The sequence below is a fragment of the Melopsittacus undulatus genome, chromosome Z, assembly GCF_012275295.1.
Source record: "Melopsittacus undulatus isolate bMelUnd1 chromosome Z, bMelUnd1.mat.Z, whole genome shotgun sequence".
NCBI lineage: Eukaryota > Metazoa > Chordata > Aves > Psittaciformes > Psittaculidae > Melopsittacus > Melopsittacus undulatus.
The window spans coordinates 9218202-9243372 of NC_047557.1; the positions used below are offsets into that span (position 1 = coordinate 9218202).

The 25171-nt window shown below is 44.9% G+C and overlaps 1 protein-coding gene across 1 annotated transcript in view; it reads left to right on the forward strand.

Annotated features, from left to right (window-relative positions):
* Positions 1-24062, forward strand: part of UBE2R2 (ubiquitin conjugating enzyme E2 R2) — a 51431-nt gene extending 27369 nt beyond the window's left edge. Inside the window, exons 2-5 of the mRNA XM_034072703.1 lie at positions 12607-12693; positions 15652-15749; positions 19739-19873; positions 21150-24062. Of these exons, the coding sequence (XP_033928594.1) occupies positions 12607-12693; positions 15652-15749; positions 19739-19873; positions 21150-21369 (540 nt within the window). The 3' untranslated portion in view covers positions 21370-24062. The remainder of the gene's footprint in view (positions 1-12606; positions 12694-15651; positions 15750-19738; positions 19874-21149) is intronic.
* The last annotated feature ends 1109 nt before the right edge of the window (positions 24063-25171 follow it).

Sequence of the window (25171 nt, forward strand, 5' to 3'; positions counted from 1 at the left end):
AGGAAACTCAGAATTCTTTGTTTAATTTATGATACGTGTTATCTACAAGCTGAGGAGGATGAGAACAAGCTGGTTGGTTTAATGATAAGGCAAGAGAACTTGTAGATAGAGCACTGTTTAAATCATCCTACTTGGTACCAAGTGTGTGTGTGGCTTTCAGATGCTGATCACTGGTAACCCGACTAGGAGTAACCCATCTACAGGCCAGTGTGAATATCAGCTCTTAGCTTATCCTTAAGCATCTGTTAATTCATAATCACATCTACTTTATCACCACTAGAGGCTCCTCCAAGTCATGCTTTGGATACGTTTCTGTCTGGAAGCAGCTCATGATTTAAGTAGCATGGAGATGTCTGAATGTCTGTGTAACACCCCATTGTTTGTAAAGGATTGTTTTTTTAGCCAATACAATAGGTCATCCTATTGATAGTATGGGTGAAACCTGAATTATCAGTTCGAAATAATTACTTATCTGTTGATGAACTTTGTTGCTAATTAGTTACTAACTACTGATGAGTTAGGTTATCTTGACTGGAAGCTTGCAGTGTTGCTTGCTAGTAACTGGAAAAAAACAAGCATGAGAATATTTGTAATGATGAGTGTGGGTAAATAACTTTCTTTTAACACCAATATCTTTTGTCCCAGCATGGATAAGGCTGTAATTACCAGCACAGATTAAGGGTCAGACCCTTCCACATATGTCTGGGGTGGGTATCCCACGAAAGGGCTGTGCTTATGCTTGTATTCTCAGAACAGTGTAAACTTCTGCTGTAAATTGATTAGTACTGCATTGTAATTGGATAGGGTGTAGGCATCTTGCATCAGGTGGAGGGTGTCTGAGTAAGATCAAACAGCCTAATAGCACCAAGACTATGTTTCCAATAATGAATCTTGTAAAACAGGAAGGAATACTGTCACGGGGCTGTGGCTGGCATGCAGATATGGATGAATTCTCTTTTCTCTGCTATTCATGGATTTTGGTAGCCTCAGCTTATTCCATGTACAAGCAAGTCCTGTACTCAGGTTTTAGGTTTTTTGCAAATGTGTGGGTATCATTTTTCTCTGAATGGAGTAAGAGATAATCCAGCTACCAAACTGACCATGTTGATGCTATAGATTTCAGCATGGCAGTATGCTGGAGCACTGCACTGGAGCTATTGGAGTCACAGCATGCATTTATATAGATTAAGCATCAGTGGTCTTTAGTCACAGATACTTATATGTGATGATCCTACTATTTTAGAGAGTGGATGAGCTTTTGGATGAGGCTTTGCAGGAAAGCTACATGACTTGTTTCTGTAGAGGGTTCAAAATAAGAAGGTGCTGTATGGCTGCTGGCATACACATGAGTACCTATTTTGTATTATCTGTTTCTCTAGCATTCAGCAACTGATCTTAAACTCCAGGACCTTAAAAAGGAAGGGTGAAGCTGAAAATAAGTTCTCCAGATATCACCAGAAGGTAGATACCAAAAGGGTCTAATTAGAAAGTGATGTCTCACAGTAGAATGTTTGGCCTATGTTGAAGTTCTCTACTTCTTTTTCTTGATATATTTATTACCTGTTTCTACAAATACCCATAGCCATAGATGCAACAGCACTCTTGTAAGAGCTCTTACTATCCATCTGCTACTGCATTTTTTCTTGTTGCTGAACTTAAACTACTTTGTTGTTTGGTTTTTCTCTTTTCTCCCCTCCCTGTTGTGTTTGGAGCATTTTCTTCATCCACATTCCAGTTGTCACTACAAGCATATTGTTGATCTACTATAGATCTTGTCTCTGCCCTGGTATGCTGCTATGGGTGATTGCTTATCTGTCACACAAATTTCTTCTGAATTAAATTAATCTTAATTTTCCCCCAGTTCCTTTTTTGGTCCTGACAGGCAATACTGCATGATGTTAGAGCTGTTTGAGTGTTGCTTTTAATGACATAATTGTACAAGTTTCCTCTGACTTTCCTGCAAGATCCAGCTTTCTCTGTCCCAGATCCCTTGCTTGTATTCTCATCTTACATGTCTCATTAGTGTCTTGACCTTGAATCCATCTTGACCTGTGGTAGTCTGAAGTTGTTCTTCCTGACTGCTACTCTTACACTGTATGCCTTCAAACTTAATATAAATGGTTACAATTAATTATATACAGGCTTGAATTTCAAGGATGTTCATTCATGTACTAAGCTTAGCTGAACTGCACTTGTTCTGCTTTTATCAGAAGTATAAAGGGTACCTTAAATATCTGTGCTGCACTGCAGATGAATCAACCTTCTTTGCACCCTTTGGTGGCTTTTTCAGGAGATATTTTGGTAAACTGAGGATTCTGGCTTTATCTGGATGTTATATTAGTCATTAACATGGCATCTAGCTGGTAGAAATATCAATGTTAGCTTTCCCATCAGTGTTGTACTTTCTCTCATATATCCATCTGGCCTGAATGATGCTTTTTTAAGCATCTGTGTATTAATGACTGTCAAGAGCAAATGATTCTGTAGATAGTTCTTGTCTAGCCATGTCTAACTAGCTTTTTCAAGTTGTCATGGCATGGAGGTGACTTCCTGGTGATCTGCAGGAGATGGGGACTATGTGTGAAGTGACATGCTCTTACATAGCTGTTTCATTAAGGCCATATTGGGAGTGTTAAGTGGTACCTAACACAAGGCAACTCAAGATGTGGTACAAACGACAGTAGTACTTCAGCATCACTGAAGGCCACAGCAGTTGAGTATCTTGTCCTTCTGACTATAGCAGCAGTGTGTTTGGTCTGCTTTTTTTAAAGCAGAGGTTTATCATAAGATCTATTTTTGCCTGGTGTTGTGCAGCTGTTACATGTAATATTTGCAGGAGCTGATGCACATTTGGGATGGTGGCTGCTGCTTTCACCCCCTCCCCAGCCCAGGCAGCAGTACTTTGTACTGTGAGAAGTAGCAGCTCAACACTCTGCAGGCCTCAGTGATCTGCCTCTGTTTTGATTTAAGGTGGGTGTCTGTGTTTCAGTCATTTAATGAATTAAACATATCATTTGAACTAGGCTCCCTCTCCTTGGTAAGCCAAAGCTCAAACTGAGACTTTAGCACTTCAGTAATATTGTGGGATTTGGGGGGAGATGGGGAGGGCTGTTGTCTTGTTTTGAAAAGCTAAATGTGAGATCTGAGCTAGGATTCATCTTGTCTTAAATTTTCATCCCTCACAATGCAGTTTACTGGCAACCAAGTCATTGCTGCTTGTAAGTAAAGCTAACTGATTTTAATGCTCTGAGCTCAAATTCAGCCAAAACACAAGATGGGAAGGAAGAGGTAGACAATGACAGTATGCTGAACACCTCTTGAATTTGGCTCCTCACTAGCAAAAACCACCCAAAACCCATTACTGTAGCAGCAATAGCCTTAGGAGCAAGGATTGGTATGTGTCAGCTAATGCACTTATTTTAGCTTTAACTTTAAACTTGATCTTGCAGCAGCCTGTGATAATGGAGCTGACAGGCACATCATTATGCAGGAGTGTGAAAATACTCTTTTGTGTGTCAAACGTAGGCTTCTCATTAGCGAGTAGCTTCTGACACAGTGCTGGTCCCTGCAGTGAACTGGAGGATACTGGGCAGGTGGACAGTTTGCATACAGGCTTGTACAGGATTATAGATACTTTGCAGTTGGGTTATACACAGGGACTATGCATAATATTGTTGTATTAGTATGGGATTGTAATTTAGACCAATACAATGCTGATCGTGCCCCCACTCTGGGAGATGGTGCTGCTGTAATTAGCTCTTTGGTGGCAAGTGGTATAGCTCAGCAGACTTGCTTACTGCTGCTGGGCAAGTGTGACCTGTGTCTGCCTTGATTTACAGCCTGTGACCAGCTCCAGACAGGAAGGTTTATGGTCAGTGGTGCAGAAGCTGCAAAGTATCTAGCATGGCTGCATAAGTGCTTAGGAGGCTCCTATGTGTCAGCTAGTGTAGAGAAGATTCCTAGGTGCTGCCATTCAGCTTCTAGAAACCTATATCCCTTGTTCAAATAAATGCTGGTATGCCAGCTTGAGAGGTCTTATCAGAACTGCCTGCTGTGCTGAGAAAGGCAAAGTTGTGTAACACTGCAGCACAGTGCTATGGTTTACACTTACAGTGCTATAAATATTCCTTTCTCCTTGCTGCTTATGAAAGAGGTGACTGCATGAAGACCTGCCCTGTGTTTTCAGCAGAACATGTGACAAGCTGTCCCTTGAGGAGAGCTTTCCTCTTGCATCCAGCCTTGCTTGCATATGAAGAGAGTCAAGACGATTCACTGACTCATGAATGGTGCTTGTTTAAAGGAGTGTCTAAAAATAGTTAAAACAGGCTGAAGGAAAGGGTGTTCACATTGATCTAGCTTGGGCATCTCTTCAGTCAGCAGATGCAGATTATATGGCTTGCTTCACTGAACAATAAAGCAATCTGCTGTGTTTTGCTAAGTATGCAAATGGGGGAATGAATAGGTGAGTTCATAGAAGCTCCATCAACCCTGAGGCAAAATGCACCAAAACTGGGATATGCTTTGGTCATGTGTACTTGAATTTGAACTGAATAAACTGTAGGTTTACTACATAATCTTTAAGGTCCTTTCCAACCCTAACCGTTCTATAAAAATGACCAGGATAAGTCTGAAGTACATCATACTGTTTCATGGTCAGCCATTCCACAGACATGCGTGTGTGTAAACCTGCTTCAATAAAATTAATTACTTATGTTGTGAAAGCTCAAAATATGAGATTGAACAGGATGCTGAAGATGCTGTTGGCTAGTTCTGAACAAGAGACAATCATCTGGACTCTGAAGCCTGGCAAGTGGAGGCAGATGCCCAGAGTGTCAACTCTGTACACGCTTAACTGGAGGACTTCCACATGTACTGCCAGAGATGCCAGTAATGTAGCAGAATACTTTCAGTAAGCATCCCTAAATATTCCTGCCACTGCTCCAGCATATTTTTACTAGTAGAAAGAGCTGGAAAATCACTTTTTCCTGAAGTGAACACAAACTGTTTCTAGAACAGCTATACTTGTGTTAGAGCTTTTCTGGTTCACATACCAGCATCCTCAGCTATACCTGCAGTAGGGATATTGCAAGTGCCAGCTTCTCTTAACACAGAGACCTAACAAGAGATGTATGATTTGGAGTAAACTTTGGGTTCAGTATCTCCAAGTATCTCTGACTCCTTCAGTAAGTATTACACATTATAGGGAGACTTAAGTTTCACACATTTGGAGTCATTCTTCCTATTTTGTCCAAATGGGGAAGTGAGTGTGTTTGAACAGATATAAATAAGATCTGAGTCATCTGTTTCTGCCCGGAAGATAGTCACACAGACTAGCCTCTCTGCTTAACACAAACCCAGGAAGCCTCATTTCAAGCCATACAACTCACATACAGTCTGCTTGCAACCAACGTCAGACTCAAGAGCACAGTCTCAACATGAGACCTTCATTGATGGCAGAAACCTCATCACATCTGGCCTGTCATGGTCTTTAATATATTCAGTCTTTTTGTCTGTTAAAGTCAGACCTGTCTTGGAGTCAGGGCTGAACTGGGGGCAGAATCTACTAATATTTCTGCTTGGGAATTCCTGGGAAAATACAGAAACTTAAGTATGATGTCACCTTTCTCACATAGGAATCTGAAATTACTTTAGTGCTTGTATCCTGTGGTCAAAGCTCAGTAAGGCTGGTTTGGCAGCTTGCCTAGCAGAAGAGGACCAAGTAGTTCTGTTTGCTGTTAGGTCTTACACAGCTGCTGGTAGTTACCTTTTCTATGATGAGGTGGCAGACAAATGGAAATTCTGAATGAAAACAGGTTATAGAAGAAATACCTGGATGGCTGTTTCCAAACCCATAATCTCTTACTGGATGCTACATCTGCAGTTGTTGCAATGATGGTGTTTTCTGTATCATTGTTTAAAGTCAAACTGACAATAAAAGTAATAAAGGTGGACTTGGTGGTTGTTAGCCTAATGTAGATGAGTGCTCCTGTAATGTGTCCCTTCACCTGAGCTCCAAGGACATTGACCTGCAGTTTTGGGGAAAAAAACACCAAAATAACACAGTTGAGTCTTAGGGGTTTTAGAGTTCAGAAGTGTTGCCTAGTCTGGAAATGCTCTTGCCTTGCCACTATGAGCCTGAGACATAGAGCTGAGCAGAAGAAACCTCTCTAGCAAACCATGGGCACTGCAGTGCTGACTTGTGCACAGCTGGAGATGGGCACCTGGCCTGTGCTCAGTAGTGCAACCATGGAGGGGAACAGCTTTAGGAGTCTGCTGGCCAAGGGAAACTTCCTATTTAGCTTCCAGCCTGTCCCCAGCAGGCTCTCAGTGTGAGAGCTACCTGGTCTGAAGCTGGATCAGGATCATGGGCAGTGTTGCTAGTCAGACCAAAGTGATTGTTGCATGGCTTAGACTGAACAGCAGAATTAGGTGGGCTATAACATGGACTGTCCTGCAGTAAAACCCCCTGCAAGGATGAAATAGTTTCTCTAGCTGCTGAACTGCTTGAGATCCTAAACACAGCTGACTTGTGCAGGGTAACTCAGTCTCCAGATGAGTAGCAGCTACCTTGAGCAGTTGTTGTCATGAAGGCTAGAACCCCCAGACTGAACCTGTTATCAAGGTATCCCTGTTATCTAGGGAAGACAATATTAAAAAGAAAAAAAAACCCTTTTGTAGTAATATTAGAAGATGGTTTGGTTTCCAGGCACTGCTTGTTCTAACGTCATTGTTCAGAGCAGTTTTATTTATCTGGATCCCTTGAGAGATGGTCCAGGCAGCAGGCGTATGAATGTACAAGATCACAGGAGCTTGGATATAAACCAGCATAATGGGTCCTAGTGAATTCTCCCTGTGCCATTCAGCTAAATTATGGCTTCATGTCTGAAGCCATGTTGTTAATCCTGATTTCAGATCTGAGGAGCAAATGACTAATATGCAGGTGAAAGCCCTTTCTTTAAAGGTGTAATTGTAACTTTTACCATCATATTGCAGTCTCTCTGCTTTGATCTGGGTTGGGTGATTTAATGACAGTCCAGGCTTTATGAACATAGCATGGATGGATAAATATTCAATAACAATTTACTGTTAAAAGAAGTATGAACTAGGTTTCCTTTTACCAAAACTAGAGGAATCTTCCATTGGAAATGACAGCTTTTTAGTAATAACCCATGGAACTAAATTAGGAATTGTATACAAGATACATTTTACTGTGAAACAAGAATGAGCTCCTGCCTGTCAAACCAGTCTCTGATTGTGTACGTTAGCCTCACTTTGCCCTACAGACTTGAAGCTTCTAAACAAGCAATAAAATAGAGTCACATCTCCTTTATGTGAGATCTAGTTCATTCTTCACATTCAGGTCTTTGTGATTTATATTCCCTATGAAACAGTGGAGGCAATACAGAATGTAGGGGGTTTGCTGCTGTTAATGTTCATATCGTTGTTGCAGCAGGGAAGGGACTTTTCAGGACTTGCAAGACTTAATTGACCTGGTCACTCGGTTTCTGACTTGGATCAGTGATGTGGTCCTGGTTATCTAAAAGCACACCAGATGTTAATACACATTGATATGTTGCTGCTGGGAAATCAAGCCAGAACTGGGACTAAAATACCAGGATAGTGCCCAGCTCTGCCACAAGAAATTACTGATGTCCTAAGTCATAATACCTGGAGCTGAAATGGAAGTGTTGGTCGTATGTTGATTTCTACCTTGTCAAATAGTTGACAACATGATGTGGCTAGCTTTAATGCTGCTTTACAGGTTCTGAAGCTGGATGATAACTGAGGTGCTTTAAACCTCACTGATGTGAGAAACAGGCTGCTAGTACTTACAGCTGACCTCTACTGAATGTGTTTTCCGGGACATAGTATTAATGCTTGTGCACTAATCCAGGCTTAAAGTGGAGGAGGAGAATCCATTAGATGAATTGTATAAATGCTTGATGCACTAGAAGCCATAAAGGGCATTTTGTGGGATTAGATATTAACACTTAACCCAGTAGTGGTCTGTAGTTCCTGTTGTTGGCTTTCTAGCACGTTAAATGTATGGTGTCGTTAGCAGCATGCAGAATGGCAGGAGGCATTCATTAGGCATGCAGTTACGGGAAGGGATGATGTGCACAGCAAGGAGCCTGGTTATGCCTGTTACAAAGAGAAATGAGGAGGCCTTGTGCTGTCTGCAAGTGCTGTGACTCTTGCTGCAGCAGGGATCTGTAGAAGAACTTGGTGGTACCTGCACATGGAATCAGTAGGAGCTTGTCTGTGGGCTGGCTGTAGCACATAATTACCAAAGAACCACACAAAACAGTTTAAAAATGCAAATGTTTCCTTTGCATCTGATCTTAAATAGGCTTGCAAAGGGTGTTTAATTTCACTGATGCTGCCTCTTCATAGGGCTTACATTAAGCTGGTGATGTTTTAAAATCAAAATTGCCTTTAACTGGCACTTCCAGAAACACCAAGCAGCTGCATTTTCTGTTTGCTACCATAAAAGCAGATGGTGCTCCCCAAATCAGGTCAGTTGTGACGCTGGTGGCTTTCCAGGAAACGTGTGGTCTAACCCCATGGCCTTTCTGCAGTGTGCAGATAGGATGGATTCACCATTCTTACCCTTGCTGCCTAAAAATACAGGATTTGTCATCTTGAGAGAAGTAGAAGAAATCAGTGTCAGACTACAGAGGTGTTGTATAGAGCTAGGCTGGAATAAATACCAAGTTGCTAGACAGCTGAAGCTAGGTGGGAGTCCTGCCTGCATTAGTGCTCCCCACTGAGAGCGAGATGGTATTAATATAATATTAGTCATAGAATCAACTAGGTTGGAAAAGATCTTTAAGATCATAAAGTCCAACCATTACCCCAGCACTGTCACGCCCACCATTTAAACCATGTCTTTTAAATACCTGCAAGGGATGGTGACTCTACCACTGCCCTGGGCAGTTTCATGGCCTGAGTAGCCTTTCAGTGAAGAAATTTTCCCAAATACCCAATCTAAACCTCCCCTGGCACAGCCTGAGGCTGTTTCCTCTTGTCTTAACACTTCTTATTTGAAGAAGAGACTGCCCCCACCTCACTACATCCTCCTTTCAGGCAGTTATAGAGAGTGATAAGGTCCCCCCTGAGCCTTTTCTTGTCCAGACTAAACCCTCCAGGTCCCTCAACCATTCCCCATCACACTTGTGCTCCAGACCCTTCACCAGCTCCATTGTCCTTCTCTGGCCCCCTCCAGCCCCTCAATGTCTCTCTTGTAGTGAGGGGCCCAGCACTGAACACAGGATTCAAGGTGCATCCTCACCAGTGCCCAGTGCAGGGGGATGCTCACTGCCCTGGCCCTGCTGCCACACTATTGCTGGTACAGGCCAGGATGCTGTTGGCTTCTTGGCTGCCTGGGCACAAGCTGCTCATGTTCAGCTCCATCAGTCGTCACCCACAGGTCTTTTTCCTTGAGCAGCTTTCCAGCCACTCTTCCCCAAGTCTGGAGCGTTGTATGGGGTTGTTGTGGCCCAAGTGCAGGACCCAGGTATAAGTGTATAGGGTCAAATGCATAGGCATGATCTCCGTAAATAACATCACTGTAGTAATTATTCAGTAATTGGGAATTAAGTCAGTGGCTGGTAGAAACACTAGGTTTGTATTTTCAGTCTCATAACATAGTATCTAGTAAAACTTTATTTTTCTGGTATACATAAATTTCACTAAGTTCACTATGACATTACCTTATCTAAATAGAAGAAAAACCTGAAGTGCAGTCACTAATGAGGATGCATGAAGCAAGGCAATAAAATGGGAAGCAAAGTGATTATGCTGGTTGCAGTGTTCTTAAAATACATGTCGTGGTGTGTAGCTTAGAGGTTGAAGTTCTCATGCAGTAGTGTAAACACCTCTAAGGGCTGAAAATTCTGCCAGGCCACTCTATTCAGTGTAACATCAGAGGAGTTTATTCCTTTTTTATGGACTGTAAGTCTGCGTAGTTCATAAACTGATGAATGGGTTGATGATTGTGGTCACCACCTTCTTGGCTGTTGACTGTGTTTGGTGGTGTCAAAGAGCCATGATAAGCAGGCAGCTAAAATCAGCACACTGAAATAGGATTATTTCTGTTCAGTTTAAGCTCAGCTAGAGTTGTCAATCACATGGTAAATGCTGTAATGGTTGGATACTTGTAGGTGGGGAACTGAGCTGCATCATTAGTCCTACTAAATTAGTTTGGCTGTAACTGAGCTAACAATAAGCCGCCCTAAAACTCTGCCACTGTTTGGAACGCAGCAGCCTGACTGAACTTACCAGAAATAAGCTTAGATGGCTGATATTCCTTACATCAGTGAAACTGTAGGGAGGAAACCTTCCTGTGAGCTCTGTTTAAAAATAAGTTTATTGCCTAATTCGGTCTTTTTGTCTCTTAACATGTTTAGAATTGGGCTTTTAGTGAAAAAAATGACCTGGAGTCGTGGCTGTTGATGCATCTTTGCAAGTAGTCTTGCAGCTTGTCTTGGAAATTCTTGGCTTGCTTAACCCACTCAGAAACTCAAATAGCATTCAGTGAGAGTAGAGTGGGTTTACATAATTTTCCATGATCTCTCTTACAGAAGAGATGCAAAGTAATTCTATAGGACCTGTTTGTAATGCCCTGAAAAAGTGTTTGGTTTCACTTTCCAGATTCTGGATGGTCTCAGTACGAGGACTTGAAAGTGATGTGTGATTGAGTTTCTGTTTGGAGAAAATCCCTGCCTGTAATGTGGGGTTTCCTAGTTTTTGGCTTTTGGCTCTGGAGTCAGGTTTGTGGAGAAGCTGCTCTTGCTTTACACTCCAGTAGAGTATCTCAATATACTGAACTCAGGCTAGTAAGAAATGGCTTATTGACAAGCAATGTGACTGATTTCTCTAAATATGCAAGAGGTTACAGGCAGACTTGGCTCTTAGCTGCCTCCACATGAGAAGAAAAGATTTAATTGCTCTCCAGTTGCACTTTCTGGCCCCAAAGATCAAGAAGCATCCTTCACATCAGCTTTATTTAATCCTGTAATGATTGTTATTGCAGGCAGATAGCCCTTTTCCATTAAACAGTTGTGGCTGCAAAACAGGATTTGGAAGGTTGAAACAGTCTTCTGGGATTGACAACTTCTGCATGAGTCTGCATCAGAGACCATAACTGATGCTCCGGGCTCAGCTTTTGCAGTGGTCTTACTGAGGTGAAACTCTCAGGGTTAGACAGTTTGGGAGCAGTGGGTTTTTACTGAGAGGAATTAAGCCTGCACCCTCAGCTCCATGGCCACATGTGGGATACAAACATGGCAATGCTGGTACACTACTGTCAGTGTGCTTTTTTGGTCACCTAGGAACCATACCTGTGTATAAAGCAGAAGGGCTCTGCCAGGACGTCGTGTAGCTAGCTCAGCCTGAGTTTTGTTGTCTCTTGCATTTTTAATCTCAGTCCTTGGGCTGTTTTATGTCTTGGATCTCATAAAACTGCACGTAGGCACAAGAATGGGAAAATCCCAGGGATCGGTAGGAGTCTGAGGCTGCATGATGCAAGTGCTTGAGCTGAAGTGAATCTACTCTGCCCTTGGTACACCTCTGTTCCGCTCCCTGTGCAGGGTTGTAGAGCCAGCCATGTCCTTGCTGCAGCAACTGCTCTCTTCTGAGGCAGTGTGGTAACAAGAGACATTCTCTTGCTCTTCTGGGAGGAATGCCATTTGTGTAACTGACCTTAGGCTGTGGGCTAGGATTGTTTAAGCAGATCATAAATCTTGTGGCTTTGAGTATGCCATGGCAAATGACTGCAGGGTGAAGACTGGGTGTTGCTGTAGCATACCCACATACAGTCAGTATCATGAGCAGGCATGTACAGAAAGTAAAGCCACATGAGCTGCTGAATTTGTTTCATAAAGATAAACAGAAAACCTTTCTTTTCTTGGCTACCTGTCCCTCTAACTCCATAAAACTTGGATCTCTGCAGTCTTCCCACAGCTAACTTTGTCTTGCCCTACAGCTGGCTGCTGAGCACTGGAAGTGATGTTTGCTGCCATGGCCCATCAATATCTGGTTCATCAGTTTGGTAGCTGTGACTTATTAAACAGAGATGGTATTCAGACTTTGGAAATGCTTGTGGTGGCATAAAATGTGGTATTGGGACCATGGGTAGATGGACCAGCTTAACTTTCACACAAGAGGCAAAAAGACCCAAAACCCTTTGCAGTGGCAGATGTAAAACAGGTCTGTTCACCTTGGCAGACACTTTCAGTCTGCTTCTGAACCCATAAAGGCAGCAGTAGTATCTTGAGTAGCAGCTTTTCAAATCCATTTAACCCTGTTTAACAACAGTTGTTGAATAGATCCTATTGAATTAGAATGTGGTAGATGTCCTTTGGCTTGTTTTCTGAGCATTAACCAACCCAGGTCAGTCCATTTAGGTTTTTCTTGTTCAGTTAGTGTTTTGATAGTAAGAAATAAATGTAGTTATATTGTGGGGTCATATGAGCACTGTTCATAAAGTGAGCAATTTAACAGCCTTAACAAAATTGGTTTTTCCAAGTTTTCACTGTAATTGTTGCTTGTTTATTTATTTTTTACTTGCTCTGTTTCTTAACAAGAATATTTTGCTTTTTCCAGGCTCACATTAAATTTCCCATTGACTATCCATACTCACCACCTACGTTCAGGTTCCTGACCAAAATGTGGCACCCCAACATTTATGAGGTAAGGTGCTTTTTAAGCAGCTTTTTCTCAGGCATGTGGGAAGGCTTCCTACTTCCTTAAGGTTTTGGAAGTATTGAAGGTACTAAATGTCTCCAGCCGTAACTGAAGTGGTTAATGTCAACTCAAGCTGGTGTTACATCAGCCTCGTGGCTGGGCAGTTAAATCTAAATGTTGTAGGGAATGCTGTTCTCTGGGATAGGGATGGAGCTGTTCTCATACCTGCAGCAGGCAGCCCCAGCTGAAGTGCCATGTCATCAGCATTGCCAAGTTTATGGGTTCTTAAGTGAGTCATCTGGCAGTCTTCTGACTTGAGTTTTGGACTCGGCATGTAGCCAAGGATGGTGTTTCTCTTTAAGGCTCTATTTCAGTTACATGAGAGTTGGTCTTTAAATAAAGATAACTTTGAGACCTGCAGATCCATCCTATGGCTGTTGATTGTGAATCCAGAAATTCCCATGCAGGAGGTGAGTGGGAAATGGTTACTGAACTGGTATGTAAAAAATGAGTCTTGGAAAGGACCTCATCCAGTCCTGGTGGGAAAGATGGAATTGGCTCTAAAAACAACTGAAGGTAGGAGGAGAAACTCACCCAAAACTTGCTGGGTGTATTTTGGGGTTACCCTTCAAATATTCCAGCTCTCAGCTTTTACTTTGTATTCATAGCAGTGTTCCTTGGAGCTGAGGGAATCTGAAGCAGCTTGCAGACTGTTTTGGAAACAACATTTAAGCAACAAAGATGAAGCACTGGGATAACTCCAAATGAAACTGAGACTAAATCAGCAAAGGGCTTGAGGTTTGAAGGTTTTTCAGGAGGGAAAAAATCCGTTTCAGTGTAAGGAAGATGAAAGACAGTAGCAGTTTATAGAACCTGATCTTGGAATTAGATGGAGAGGTTGGGGCTGATGTTCCAGTTCTCAGCAATGAGACTTGAGAAACTTGAGTGTCTTCCCCATCTCCAGTTTAATTAGGTCATTTAGCTGAATCCTGGTAAAACTGCATTAACCACACTGATCCCTAAATCTCTGTGCTGATCTCATTGGGCCCTATGACACATTTACCCTTCCAGACTCTAATGCAGTGCTGTCCTGCTTGAAGTCCCAAACATGTAATGTTGGTTGATGCAAGAGAGAAACTTCTTACATCTTGCTTCTGTTTCTGTTTTCGTATTGCCAAAGAGTTGCTCATCCGCATGCTGCTGACCTGATTGCTTGAGAAACTTCCCCAAGTGCTGTGATGTTTTCTTCTGGCCACCAGCATTGTAATATCCCAGGAGATGGATAAAGGAAAAAACTGTAAATTCATGGAAATCAGTAAAACCAGCATAGGCTGTGAACATAATCTTGACATTAGTAAGGTTACCTTCACCCTAAAATTATATTAGAGAATAGTTTTAGATTGCACAAGCCTGCTGGAGTCTCAGAAAGGAAACTGCCTTGTTAGGGCAAACTGTTCCAGCAATCTAAGTGCTAGCTTGGTTATTCAGCAGCTCCAGGTAATATGTTGCTGTGTGTAATTGTGTTCCTGACAAAAGCCTGCTTCAAAATGATAAGAGCATAAGCTCTTACTCTCCTAGTAATAGGTTAGCGTACCCGGCAGGGTTAGTGAGGCACTGAAATCTGGGTACTGATCACAAGCCTCCAACACTGAAGAAGGATATCATTTGGCTATAAAACAAATGTCATTGTTTGTTCAAGGCAAGTTGAAATGTTTGGGAGGCCCTTCATGTGAGCTGCCTGCTCTCTGTAGGTGTGATCGCTGGCTCAGGCTCAAAGGCATGGATGCTATCCCTGTGAGCAGTACTAATCTGTGCTCTGGCTCCTGTGTTGTGTTGTGTTGGAGGGTTGTCAGGATGTAGCTGAGACCAGGTGCATGGGGAGCTGCTGCCTGCAATCTTGAACAGAGCTGCTCCTCTATCATCAACCTGTGCCTTGGATCAGTGTGACAGGGACAGCATGAGTGCTGCCTCTGCTGAGGCTGTGCCACCTGAAGGTGTGGGGCTGTCTCTAGGAACCTGTAAGTCATCCCAACAGCCAGGAAGCCAGAGGCACCAACATTTGCTGGCTGCCCTTGGGCCCTTTCTGCACATTCACCCCATCCTCACATAAGACATTGGGATCTCATGAGTCCCTGGGGTCAACTTTAGTGAAGGATATCAGCTGTGGTGAAAACAGCACTCCTATAAAGTAGTTGTGTCAGGATGATGTTGTTTATGGAGAACTGGGTTTACAGGCTTCCTAACGTGTTTATAAATGGTAGCTTATGAAGCTTTAAATCTATATTTGGGCTATGACACTGGTGAGTAAAACACAGATTGAGGATTATGTGGCTGTATGACTTCCATATGCTGACAGAATATTCTTCTTACATGCTGGAAGGCATTTTCAGTGAAACCTTCAGAGCATCCCTTGCTTTTTTCTCCTGCTATTTCAAGCAGCTGTGTCCTAGGGGAGCAGTGTAAGCCTGCCCCACACTGTCTGTTCAACCTTCTTGTGTCCTGGGAGCACCACTGTTTTGATACCTGAGCTAGTAGAGAGTGCTAAACCCTTCAGTTCAAAAATCCCTATAGATAACTTGATACCACTGGGAACAAGACAACTTTTTAACCCTGCTTTGGGTCTCCTGTGACTCAAGTTCATGTCTGTCACTGTTGTCTCGAGACCAGTTTAGTTTTGTGTGATTTTTATTACTGTTTTTCTTGCTCTGCTGCATTCTTTAAACCTTTAGACTTGAGATTGCTTTGTACCAATTTGCAGGCTAACCCTGCTTAGCAAGGGGAACTTTTGAGTGTATGGATAAAACAGACCCAGGAAGAACTGAGAACCATTTCCAGTTCTTGCACATTTGTACATGGAGTGTTCATATCAACAAGGTTAGACTGCTCAGAACACAGAGTGGTGGAGTTGTCATCAGACCTCTGCCTCAAACCAGGTGGTTCTCAACTTGTGTTTCTGTTTTGCAGAATGGAGATGTATGTATTTCAATTCTTCACCCACCTGTCGATGATCCACAAAGTGGAGAGCTGCCATCGGAGAGGTGGAACCCTACCCAAAATGTCAGGTAACTCTGAATCTCATATACAACAGTGACCTCAAAGGCCTATCGTTTCTCTCCAAGACTAAGGCTTGTATTGGGATGTGTTTGGAAGGGAATTTGGGGATTTTAGGGCTTGATTTAAATGGGAACCAGACTTACTAAGCTGTCTGAAAATAGTGGAGTGCAGTGTGTCTTGATACTGGGCTAACAGTGTGGAGCCTTCTGTCCTGTTCACAGGGTTACATGCTCTTCAAGCAATTCTCCAGTATCCTAGCCCTTCCCAATCTATGTTATCCTAGACTTATGGACTGCAAATTCCTCCAAGATAACAGTAGTGGAAAAGAGTATTCAGACCCAGTAGGAGTAACTTTGTGCATAAATCTGCCTACTAGGCATAAACTTGCCTTGCAGTATTTGTGTCCTGCCCTGCAGTGTGGTATCTTGAACAGTTAGCCAGGTAGTTTTGTTCCTGCCAAAGAGAAATGAAGGATCACTGAGTGCCAGAGGCATTCAAGGCTAACCCCTCCGTTCTTTGAAAAACAGCTGAATTTAATTCTCATTGAAGACACTGCCATAAAGAACTGACTAGGTGACAAGCCTCAACTCATAGTTAGGGGACAGCTCTGGGCATTAATTACTTAGATTGCACACACAGTTTGAACGTTTCCTTATATACAACCCTAAAGATTGACAAGCAACTTCTTATAGTGCTAGTTCTGACTTCTACTCTCCATTACTATGTCGCAGTCTTTTGGGGCTTACTTCATTGGAACACGTAGGGCTTAAGGGTGACATTTGGGGAGCAAACATTTCTCAGATTGATCAACTAGCAGAAATAAACCTTGTTCTTAACTGCTACCCTGCTACCAGCATCACTCGTTGGGCTGAGTGCTGATAGCAACAAACCCTGCTGGGCTCCCATCTGGCTTTGCACAGCTCCAGTGTTAGACAGGAGGCAACAGGGCTGAATGTGTGGAAGGAGAACATGCTTGTAACAAGCTGCCTGTGTCACTGAGGGCTTCTCTTCAGCTGCTTAGTGCTGTAAATCCTGCTGAGTATTGACCGTTTAGTGCAGATGACTGTGGTTGAAGTGTCTGACAGGGGGAATGTCATCATTCAGCTTTGAGAGCAGCACCTTTGCTTCCACCTCTGATGTCAAGCATGATCATTAATTTCTTTAAACACAGTCAATATGGACTTTCCCCATCACTCAGAGCTAGATGAGGCAGGCGTAAGTAAATATGGCAAGCATCCAGCAAGATATAAAGGAATGCAGCCATGGTCTGTAACAGAGAATACTGCTTTTCTCGCATCCTGAAGCCAGTAAAGCTGAGGAACTGGTGGCAGGATTTAGAGTTGAGGCTCTCTGTTCCTTTTATTTGCCCTTCTTCGTATGTCCTCTGTCTCCCCTCTGGCCTTTGAGGTGCACAGGCCAGAACTGAGCATACTCTTCAGGATGTTGGTACATCTGTGTCTTGTCAGGATAGGTGATGTCCTGTCTCACTGTTGCCTTGTTTCCTGAGGATGCCTATTTTGGCTTTTTTTGGCTGTCTGAGATCTGGATGGTTCCTGCAACAAGCTCAATGCACTAACACAACTGTCAGTACAGCCTAAGCCCAAACTGCTTTATACTGGAGAGAAAAAACATGCCTGGGCAAATCTATACCTACCCCTAGAGGTGGCTCTGAGAGGCTACAACATAGGTAGCAGCTGGAACAAAAGAACATCCTTTTCCAGCAAGGTATGTTACAGGATGTACTTGGGAGGACCAGTCTGTGCTGGTTTTGATGAAATTCAGTATCTGTTTTCAATGAAATTCGTCTGTCTCTAAGCCTTTTGTTGCTACATGGAGAGGAAAAATCATGTAACAGATCTGTTTCCTTGAGCCTCTACCATCTGGAGGCAGCAGCCAGCAAAGGGGTGTAGAGGGACTCACGGTGAAGACAACAGCTCTATAGACAGTTGAAAGAGCTCCCTGTTCCCCAGAATGGGATGGAGGATGCAACAAAGCAGGAGGCAGGGTTGAAATCCCCACTTGTCATGCGATCAGCTTTCATGGAATAACATGCTAGAATAACCTCACCTGAGAGATTCCTGACACTGTTGCAGAGGGTCAGCCTGTATCCAGTCCACCTGATGCTGAGGGTGTTTTCAGTTTTTGTGGTTTTGGTCCTGTCAGATCCTAATGGGATCCCTTCCCATTACTGTACCTTGTTCACCTTTTACCCACAATAGCAGGGTTTGAGTTAGAGCTCAAACCCTGTTCAACTCTTAAGGTATCCCCAGTGATGAAGCTGATCTAAATGTGCTGGTCAGGAATGAGGAGTGCATTGTGTAATAGACAGTTGCCTTGGTGTATTTAATTAGCTTTGCAGTGACTTTGGAGTCTGGGGCACTGCAGTGAAAACTGTCTTCTCCTCAGTGTGTTGGTGGAAGGTGTGGTAGAGCAGATGCTAAATCCAGATAGGAATTCCTGTCCTCAGTCTTCCCTAGACTTCACTTGCTTTACAGTAAATCTGCTACAATGATGCTTGAACTTACATGGTGCACTTACAGCCTGTTTGCTAAGAACTGAAGGATTTAAAATGAGCTCTTGAGACAAAGTAGGAGATGGTTTCAATTCTAGTAGGAGATGGTTTCAATTCTCCCCATCATTCCAGTCTGACCAGTTTTTTCCAGAGCTGCTGTTTTCTTTTCCTACTGAATTATATGATTTGGAAAGTAAATTGCATAAGGCTCTCCTGATACCTGTGCTGAACAGCCTGGCTAGACACAAGTGTCTGGTTTCAAAACCTTCAGCATCCAAATGGCCAAGCATTTCCTGGATATATGATCTGGTAGATCTGCTCAGCACATGCTGCTCTGAATGTGCCACTAAATCAGTGCAAGTAAGTATAGGAGGGCCTCTAGACTCATTTGATCCAGCTCTGTAGAGCAGATCTGTATTTCAAGACATATTCCTTGTCTCTTGTTCTTCCCTTCTATTGAATTCGAGAGCTGTTGACAGCAGAACCACTTTGGACATGGTGAAGCTGTTGTGGTGGTAGCTACAGCCGGATAGCCGGGTGTGCAGAGCCACCTGATGGAACTCACGGAGCTTTGTGCTGGTTGTGGCAATGTATGAGCAGCAAAGGGTTCAACCTGCAAAAGGTTGTAGGAAATGCATGAGAAGGGTCTGGGTGAGGGAGGTGGTGTTTGCCCCAGTAAATACCAGCAGGGCTCTGTGCTGCTCTAGACATGGAGGGAGGCAGTCTGCCTGTCAGGGGTTGTGTGAATGGCTTCTTATGGCTTTTGGATCCTGCTGGTCCCTGGGCAGCTTGTCTGGATATGGAAAAACCACTGCACAGTCTTCCCCTTGCTGTGCTCAAGTGCTGTTACAGCAGCCTGAGGGGCTGACCATCCTTGGTGGTGTGGACAAGCTGAGTTGTGGTCTGATCCTGACGTTACCTGCTTCCCTGTCACACAGTGGTTTGTAGTGGGATGAGATCAGAGAATCATGGAAGTGCATCCAGTTCCAAGCCTGTCACAGGCAGGGACACCTTCCACTAGAGCAGGTTGCTCCAAGCCCCTGTGTCCAACCTGGCCTTGAACACTGCCAGGGATGGAGCAGCCACAGCTTCTCTGGGCACCCTGTGCCAGTGCCTCAGCACCCTCACAGGGAACAGCTTGTACCTTATATCTAATCTCAGTCTCTCCTGTGCCAGTTTAAAGCCATTCCCCTTGTCCTGTCCTTACATGCCAGTATAAGAAGTCCCTGTCCAAATTTCTTACAGTCCTCCTTTAGGTACTGAAAGGCAGCTGTAAGATCCTTGCAGTTTGTGTTATGTCACTGTTCCTATGCCAATAGCCAGGGTCTGAAGTTCCTGAATATCTGCTCTCACTTCAATTATTATTCTTAAATTATCCTTAGCTTAAGATAAGACTTAAAACAAGTTCCTGTCCTAAAGAAGTTGTTGGCATCCAGAACCAGTGAATGTGTTAGCTCTGACTGCTGTTGTGGTTACCTTTTCCAGGACTATCTTACTGAGTGTAATCTCTTTGCTTAATGAGCCCAACACATTCTCTCCTGCCAACGTGGATGCATCAGTCATGTTCAGGAAATGGAGGGACAGTAAAGGAAAAGATAAGGAGTACGCTGAAATCATAAGGTAAGCTTTGTCATTGATGCCCCCAGCCTCTGGCTTTGAATCCTGTAAAACAGGCTGCTTGCAGGATGTGCTGAAACCAGCTTCTCTCTATGGTTGTTTCTTTGGAATTGAATTCTGTCGTCGCATTCCAAGTCCACACTTCTGGTCCCAATAGGATTCCCAGCACACAGGAGCAGTGTAAACTTCTGGAGCAGAAGGACTGGGCTGATCAGTTTAAATTCTTCTTTCATACTAATCTGGCACAATGCTCTGCAAAACCTATTGGCTGCTTGTAAATCCCAGTTGAAGTCCCTGCCTGCCTTTGAGCACTGCCTGCATAGCTTGGGATGTGATTCAAACTGACTGCATCCTACTAAGTGTGTGCTTAATGCACTCATGAATCATAATTTGTCCCTCCAGTTCGAAGGCATATCAGTGGGAATTGGCAAGGGCTTGTGAAGCTGGGTTTGATTACTGGAAGCACTGCTCAGTCTGACTGTCCTGTGCTGAGAAGCTGATGGTTCATCAGGTGCTGTAGGGAGATGATGTAAACTTGAGCCAGGTTGCTGTGGAGCAGTGGATGGGCAGCCCATACTGCAGTGGGACTGGAGCAAGAACACATCTGCACTGACTTCAGTAGATGAACGTGTAGGATATACCCCTGTCTGGAGCATTGCAGGGCAGTTGGTGTGCTGAGAGCCTCACTAGGAGGTTATCTTTGCCTCCAGTGTCCTTGGCTTCAACAGAGCCCTATGTAACCCACCAGCAGGGTATGGGGGACCATATGGGGTGAAGGGACAGGCGTCCATCTGCTCCTCACCTTGATGGTCCCCCATAGCCCAAGTGCTACGGCCCAAGCCAGAGCCTGTTGTGGGGCGAGAAGAAACACTTGTCTTCTGCCAGCCCCAGCAGCACCAGGGTCACAGCAGCAGCTCAGGGAGCAGCTCTGAATGCTGTTACCATCCCTGTGGGAATCACAGTTTGGAGCATGCAGGGGTAAAGTCATCAGTGGTGGAGTCAATAAATCACCCTGGGAAATCCCTGACCATCCCTCATAGCAGATGTGATGTAATTCACTCTGGCAGAGGTCTCTATGGTTCTATAACTGACTGTGTGTGTTGCTGGGCACGTGTGTGCTGCAGACACCCCTGGAGCACTCCCAAACCCACAGCTGCAGGAACTGAATCTGTTCCTGGTGGTGCTTCAGCCAAACATCAGCTCTTGATGCTGAGATGCTGAAGGGAACCGAGCCTCTCTGGCACACAGCCCTGCTCACTCTGTGCCCTTCTCACTGCAGGAAACAGGTTTTGGCCACCAAAGCCGAGGCAGAGAAGGACGGAGTGAAGGTCCCCACTACGCTGGCAGAGTACTGCATCAAAACTAAAGTGCCTTCCAATGACAACAGTTCGGATTTGCTTTACGACGACTTGTACGACGACGACATCGACGACGAAGATGAGGAGGAGGAGGATGCCGACTGTTACGACGACGATGATTCTGGCAACGAAGAGTCGTGACCTGCTCCCCCGGTGCCCCTGTACTGCGCTGCCGTCTCAGGCCAGAAGGGAGCAGCGGTAACATAGCAGCAGTCCAGCAAAAAAGGGGGGTGGGGAGGGCCAAAAGAAAAAGAAACAAACTCTTGTCTCCTGCTGTCTCCCGTTGTATGGATCTGTTTGCTCCTTTTATATGGACCTCTTAGAGACCCTCCACAGAATGTCTGAATTCTTGCATTCTTACCCTTTTATTGCTGTATTACGATTTCTTTTGGAAAAAAAGGAAAAAAAACAACCCCCTTTTCACCTCTCTGCGCAACAGCTCACAACGAACAGGTTTGCTCGCCTTAGATTCTTGAGTTGCAGTCTTGCATTGAGATGTTTAATGTGTTTTAAAGCTGGAATAAACCCACCGGAAGCTGGGTTGGTTTTCAATTTCTTTTCTGGGGGAGCTCAAGTGCTGCATTTACTGGGGAATTAAAACAAGATCCACATAAAGCAAATTGCCAAGGTTTAGCTGCTCCATTTACAATAATAGTGTGTGTACATTCGTTTAGCCTTGTGATGGTGGCTTTTCCTTTATAAGATGTGGGGCGGAGAGTGTAAAGCTACTGTGTCGAGCTTGATGGGATATCACTGAAAGGTACAGTATTCCTTTTCCAGCCTGCTCAAGATAGCTGGTCCCTGGAGCCCCAGAGGGCACAATCAGCTTTGTCTCTGATAAAGGCTTGTGATACAAACCCTAAAATAAACACTTAACACTTCATGTCTGTACAGATGAGCCCTGGGTTGCTATTTATTTTATGTTTTATTCCTTTTCAGACTAGGTCGGGGTTGGTAAAGCTCAGTTTAGCTATGCTGCTGAGGCCTGCTGGAGCAGCCCCTCTATGGAGGGAGGAGAACAGATGCGCATCACGCCTGCCCAGCAGGTCAGCCTTCATCCTCAGCTACTTTTTGGCAGGGGGGGGATACTGATAGACTCCTGCCACAATGCTTGCTAGCAGCCCTTGCTTCCTGCAGCCTGTGTCCAGTGTTTGTGGTGTTTATGTAGGTCGCACATTGGTAAATGCAGAGATAAAGAGCTGCCTTTGGTGCCTGCCTGGGGTGGCCAGGCTGCCCCTGTGCCTGCAGAAGCTATGGGGCACCGGGGATGGATATGTACCGGGCTCTCCCTTGCCTTGGGGGGAGAGCACGGGTGCATGTGTGCAGCCCACCGGAGAGGGGTACACGGTGCTTTCAGGCTGTAAGAGAAGGCCAGCGGCAGGGTTAGGCTCTTTTGCAGCATGCTTCAGCCGGTGCACTAAGCTCAGCCGTCTGCATGGGTTTGGGATCTCTTGGCAGAGCTTAGGGGGGGATCCGGCTTGCTCGTGTCTGCAGAACCCTCTTCCCCAGTCACTCAGCACCCTCACCCCTTTGCAGTGTGCTGCTCGTGTTTGCCTGTGGTGCAGTGGCCCCAGTTCACCCTTTGCATGCTCCTGTTGTGCTGAGCCTGCACCTCCAGCAGCAGGGCCGAGGTGCAAGACCCTCCATCAACACAGGTACAGAGGTGGTGTTACCCTGACAGAGCTGCAGGCTCGGACACCTGCTTCTGCCTCCCCTTGGTGTATCTCAGGGCTTTCAATGGTACGTCACCGTCACCGGGGTGCTGTGCTGGGAGTAACCTTTGTTCTGTCATCAGTCCCATGGCTGTGTCCTGGGGGGCAAGGAGCAGTGGGATGGGAGTGAGCACCTGGATGGAGGGCAGCCCGTGGGGCAATGAAGGCTGATGGGCTCTCTGCTAGTGATGTGCATCCAGGACACAGCTGGGCTGGGATGTGCTGCAGTGGTGATGCCTTGTCCCCCAGTGCTCCTGTGACTGTCTCCAGCCCGCATGGTACCTGGGGAGGCAGCCAGACCCCTCCTGCAAGTGTTGCCCCAGCTCATCCCACTTCCAGCAAGGGGAGGCTCAGCCCCTGGTGTTTGTGGTGCTGGAAGAGGTGCAGTCATGGGGCTGCATGGGGATAGGGACACCACTTACCATGTTCCGAGTGCTGTTTGGAGGGTGAAGGAGCAGAGTGTGGCTGTGCTCATGGCTTGAAATGAGGATACTGCATCTTTCAGGATTCCCCTTGTACTTTTGACCGTCTTCACTGTATACTCTCCAGTGACTGTATTTTCAAGCTTGGTGTTGTAAGATGCATTATCATGACTCTACCTTTTTTAAACCCAAAAGCAAACTATTTTGAGCGCTCCTACATTGATTGAACTGATTCCTCTTCCCTGCTGTCCTGTGCAGTGTCATTGCTTGTTGACTTGCTGGTTTCCTTTCTCTTTGAGATACAAACTGAAGTATGAGGGTGGTTTTTTTTTTTTTTGTTTTGTTTGTTTTTGGGTTTTTTTAACTATTTAAGAGATTGCAGAAAAAATGTTTACCTGATCTGTGTATTCTGGAGTTTTTATCCTGACCTTTTTCTCCTGTCTTGGCTGATATTAGCGTTTACATTTGCAACTACAGCCCCTTTCAAATGCAGTTTTCACCCATTCTGAAACCAGCAGGGTACACTAGATTTCTAAGTAGTTTTCTTAGGTGGAAGCCCAGATGTTTTTCCTTTTGTTTTTCTCTTCAGTATAATTTACCAGAAATAATGAACTGATGCATTTTTGTGTTGTCTTCCCCTTCAGTAGTTATATTTTGTCTTTTCTGCACATCTGTCTACTAATAAAAATGTGAAATGAAAGCGTCCCTGGCCTGGTCCTTCACTGTTAATGGAGCTGGTTGGGTTGTGTGGGTTACATAAAAGGCTTAGGTAACATCTGCTCACAGGTTCAGTATCAATGCCATGCACATAATTAGCTGGAAGGCGATGGACAGATAAAGCTGCTGTTTGACAGATGCTTGCCTAAGCCCCAGACTAAAAGGATGAACTGATTTAGAGAGAGGCTTTCACAACCGGCCTTGGGCTTTGCTGTTGAGAAACCTAAAACCAGCACGAGCACGGTTCAGTGCCTCATGTGCCCACAGCAAGGGTGCTATGGGGCTGAGGTGCTGGGGGGCAGAGGAATCAAGGTCATCACCCCAGCCCCACAGGGAGCTCAATGGGTTCCTGTGAGCTCCATAGGGAAGAGGTTTGTGGGTTGCTGCATGAGGGTATAATTAGCAAGGCACATGTGCAAGAGCTGTGCTTGGCATCGTGTGCAGCACAGCAACTGCTGAGTCAAATGTGGCTGTGGCCCCAGAGCTTTGGGTTCACAGCCACACTGGGGAATGGAGATGGCATTTCAGGAGCCTCCATGTCGGGCAATGGGACTGAGAGGGACAGTTGACTGCTTGTACCTGCTGCCTGGGTGCTCCATCCAGCACAGGACATGCTCTCCAGCCCAGCCTGAATGCCCCAATTGCCCTTTACTTTGATGGCCAAGTGCCCATGAGCAGCCTTGGCTCTATGATGATCCAGGGGAAGGAGCAGGGGCCTAGTGAAGTGCTGCAGAACTGCCCAGCAGATCCAATAGGAAATGGGAATCCAATAGGAAAACATCCTGCTTAGTCTGGCTTGGAGATCAGTGGAGCACCCGCTGCAGTCAGACCCTGCCAGAAGCTGCTCTGCAACTGGCCTAAGGCTGAGGGCTGCTGTGCACCAGGCAACCAACACTGAGCATTGTCTTTTGCCACTGCATGGAATGTGTCACCCTAATGAACAACCCAACTGAATGCTGTGGGCTATTGGAGACTGTTGTCCAGAGCATCTCCAGTGAGACAGCAGCTCTGTCACAGCAGGAAGTGATGCTGCTGTCAGCCTTTGTACAACCTGCAGCAGGGCCCCAGCCTGCAGAAACTGTTGTGTCCTCC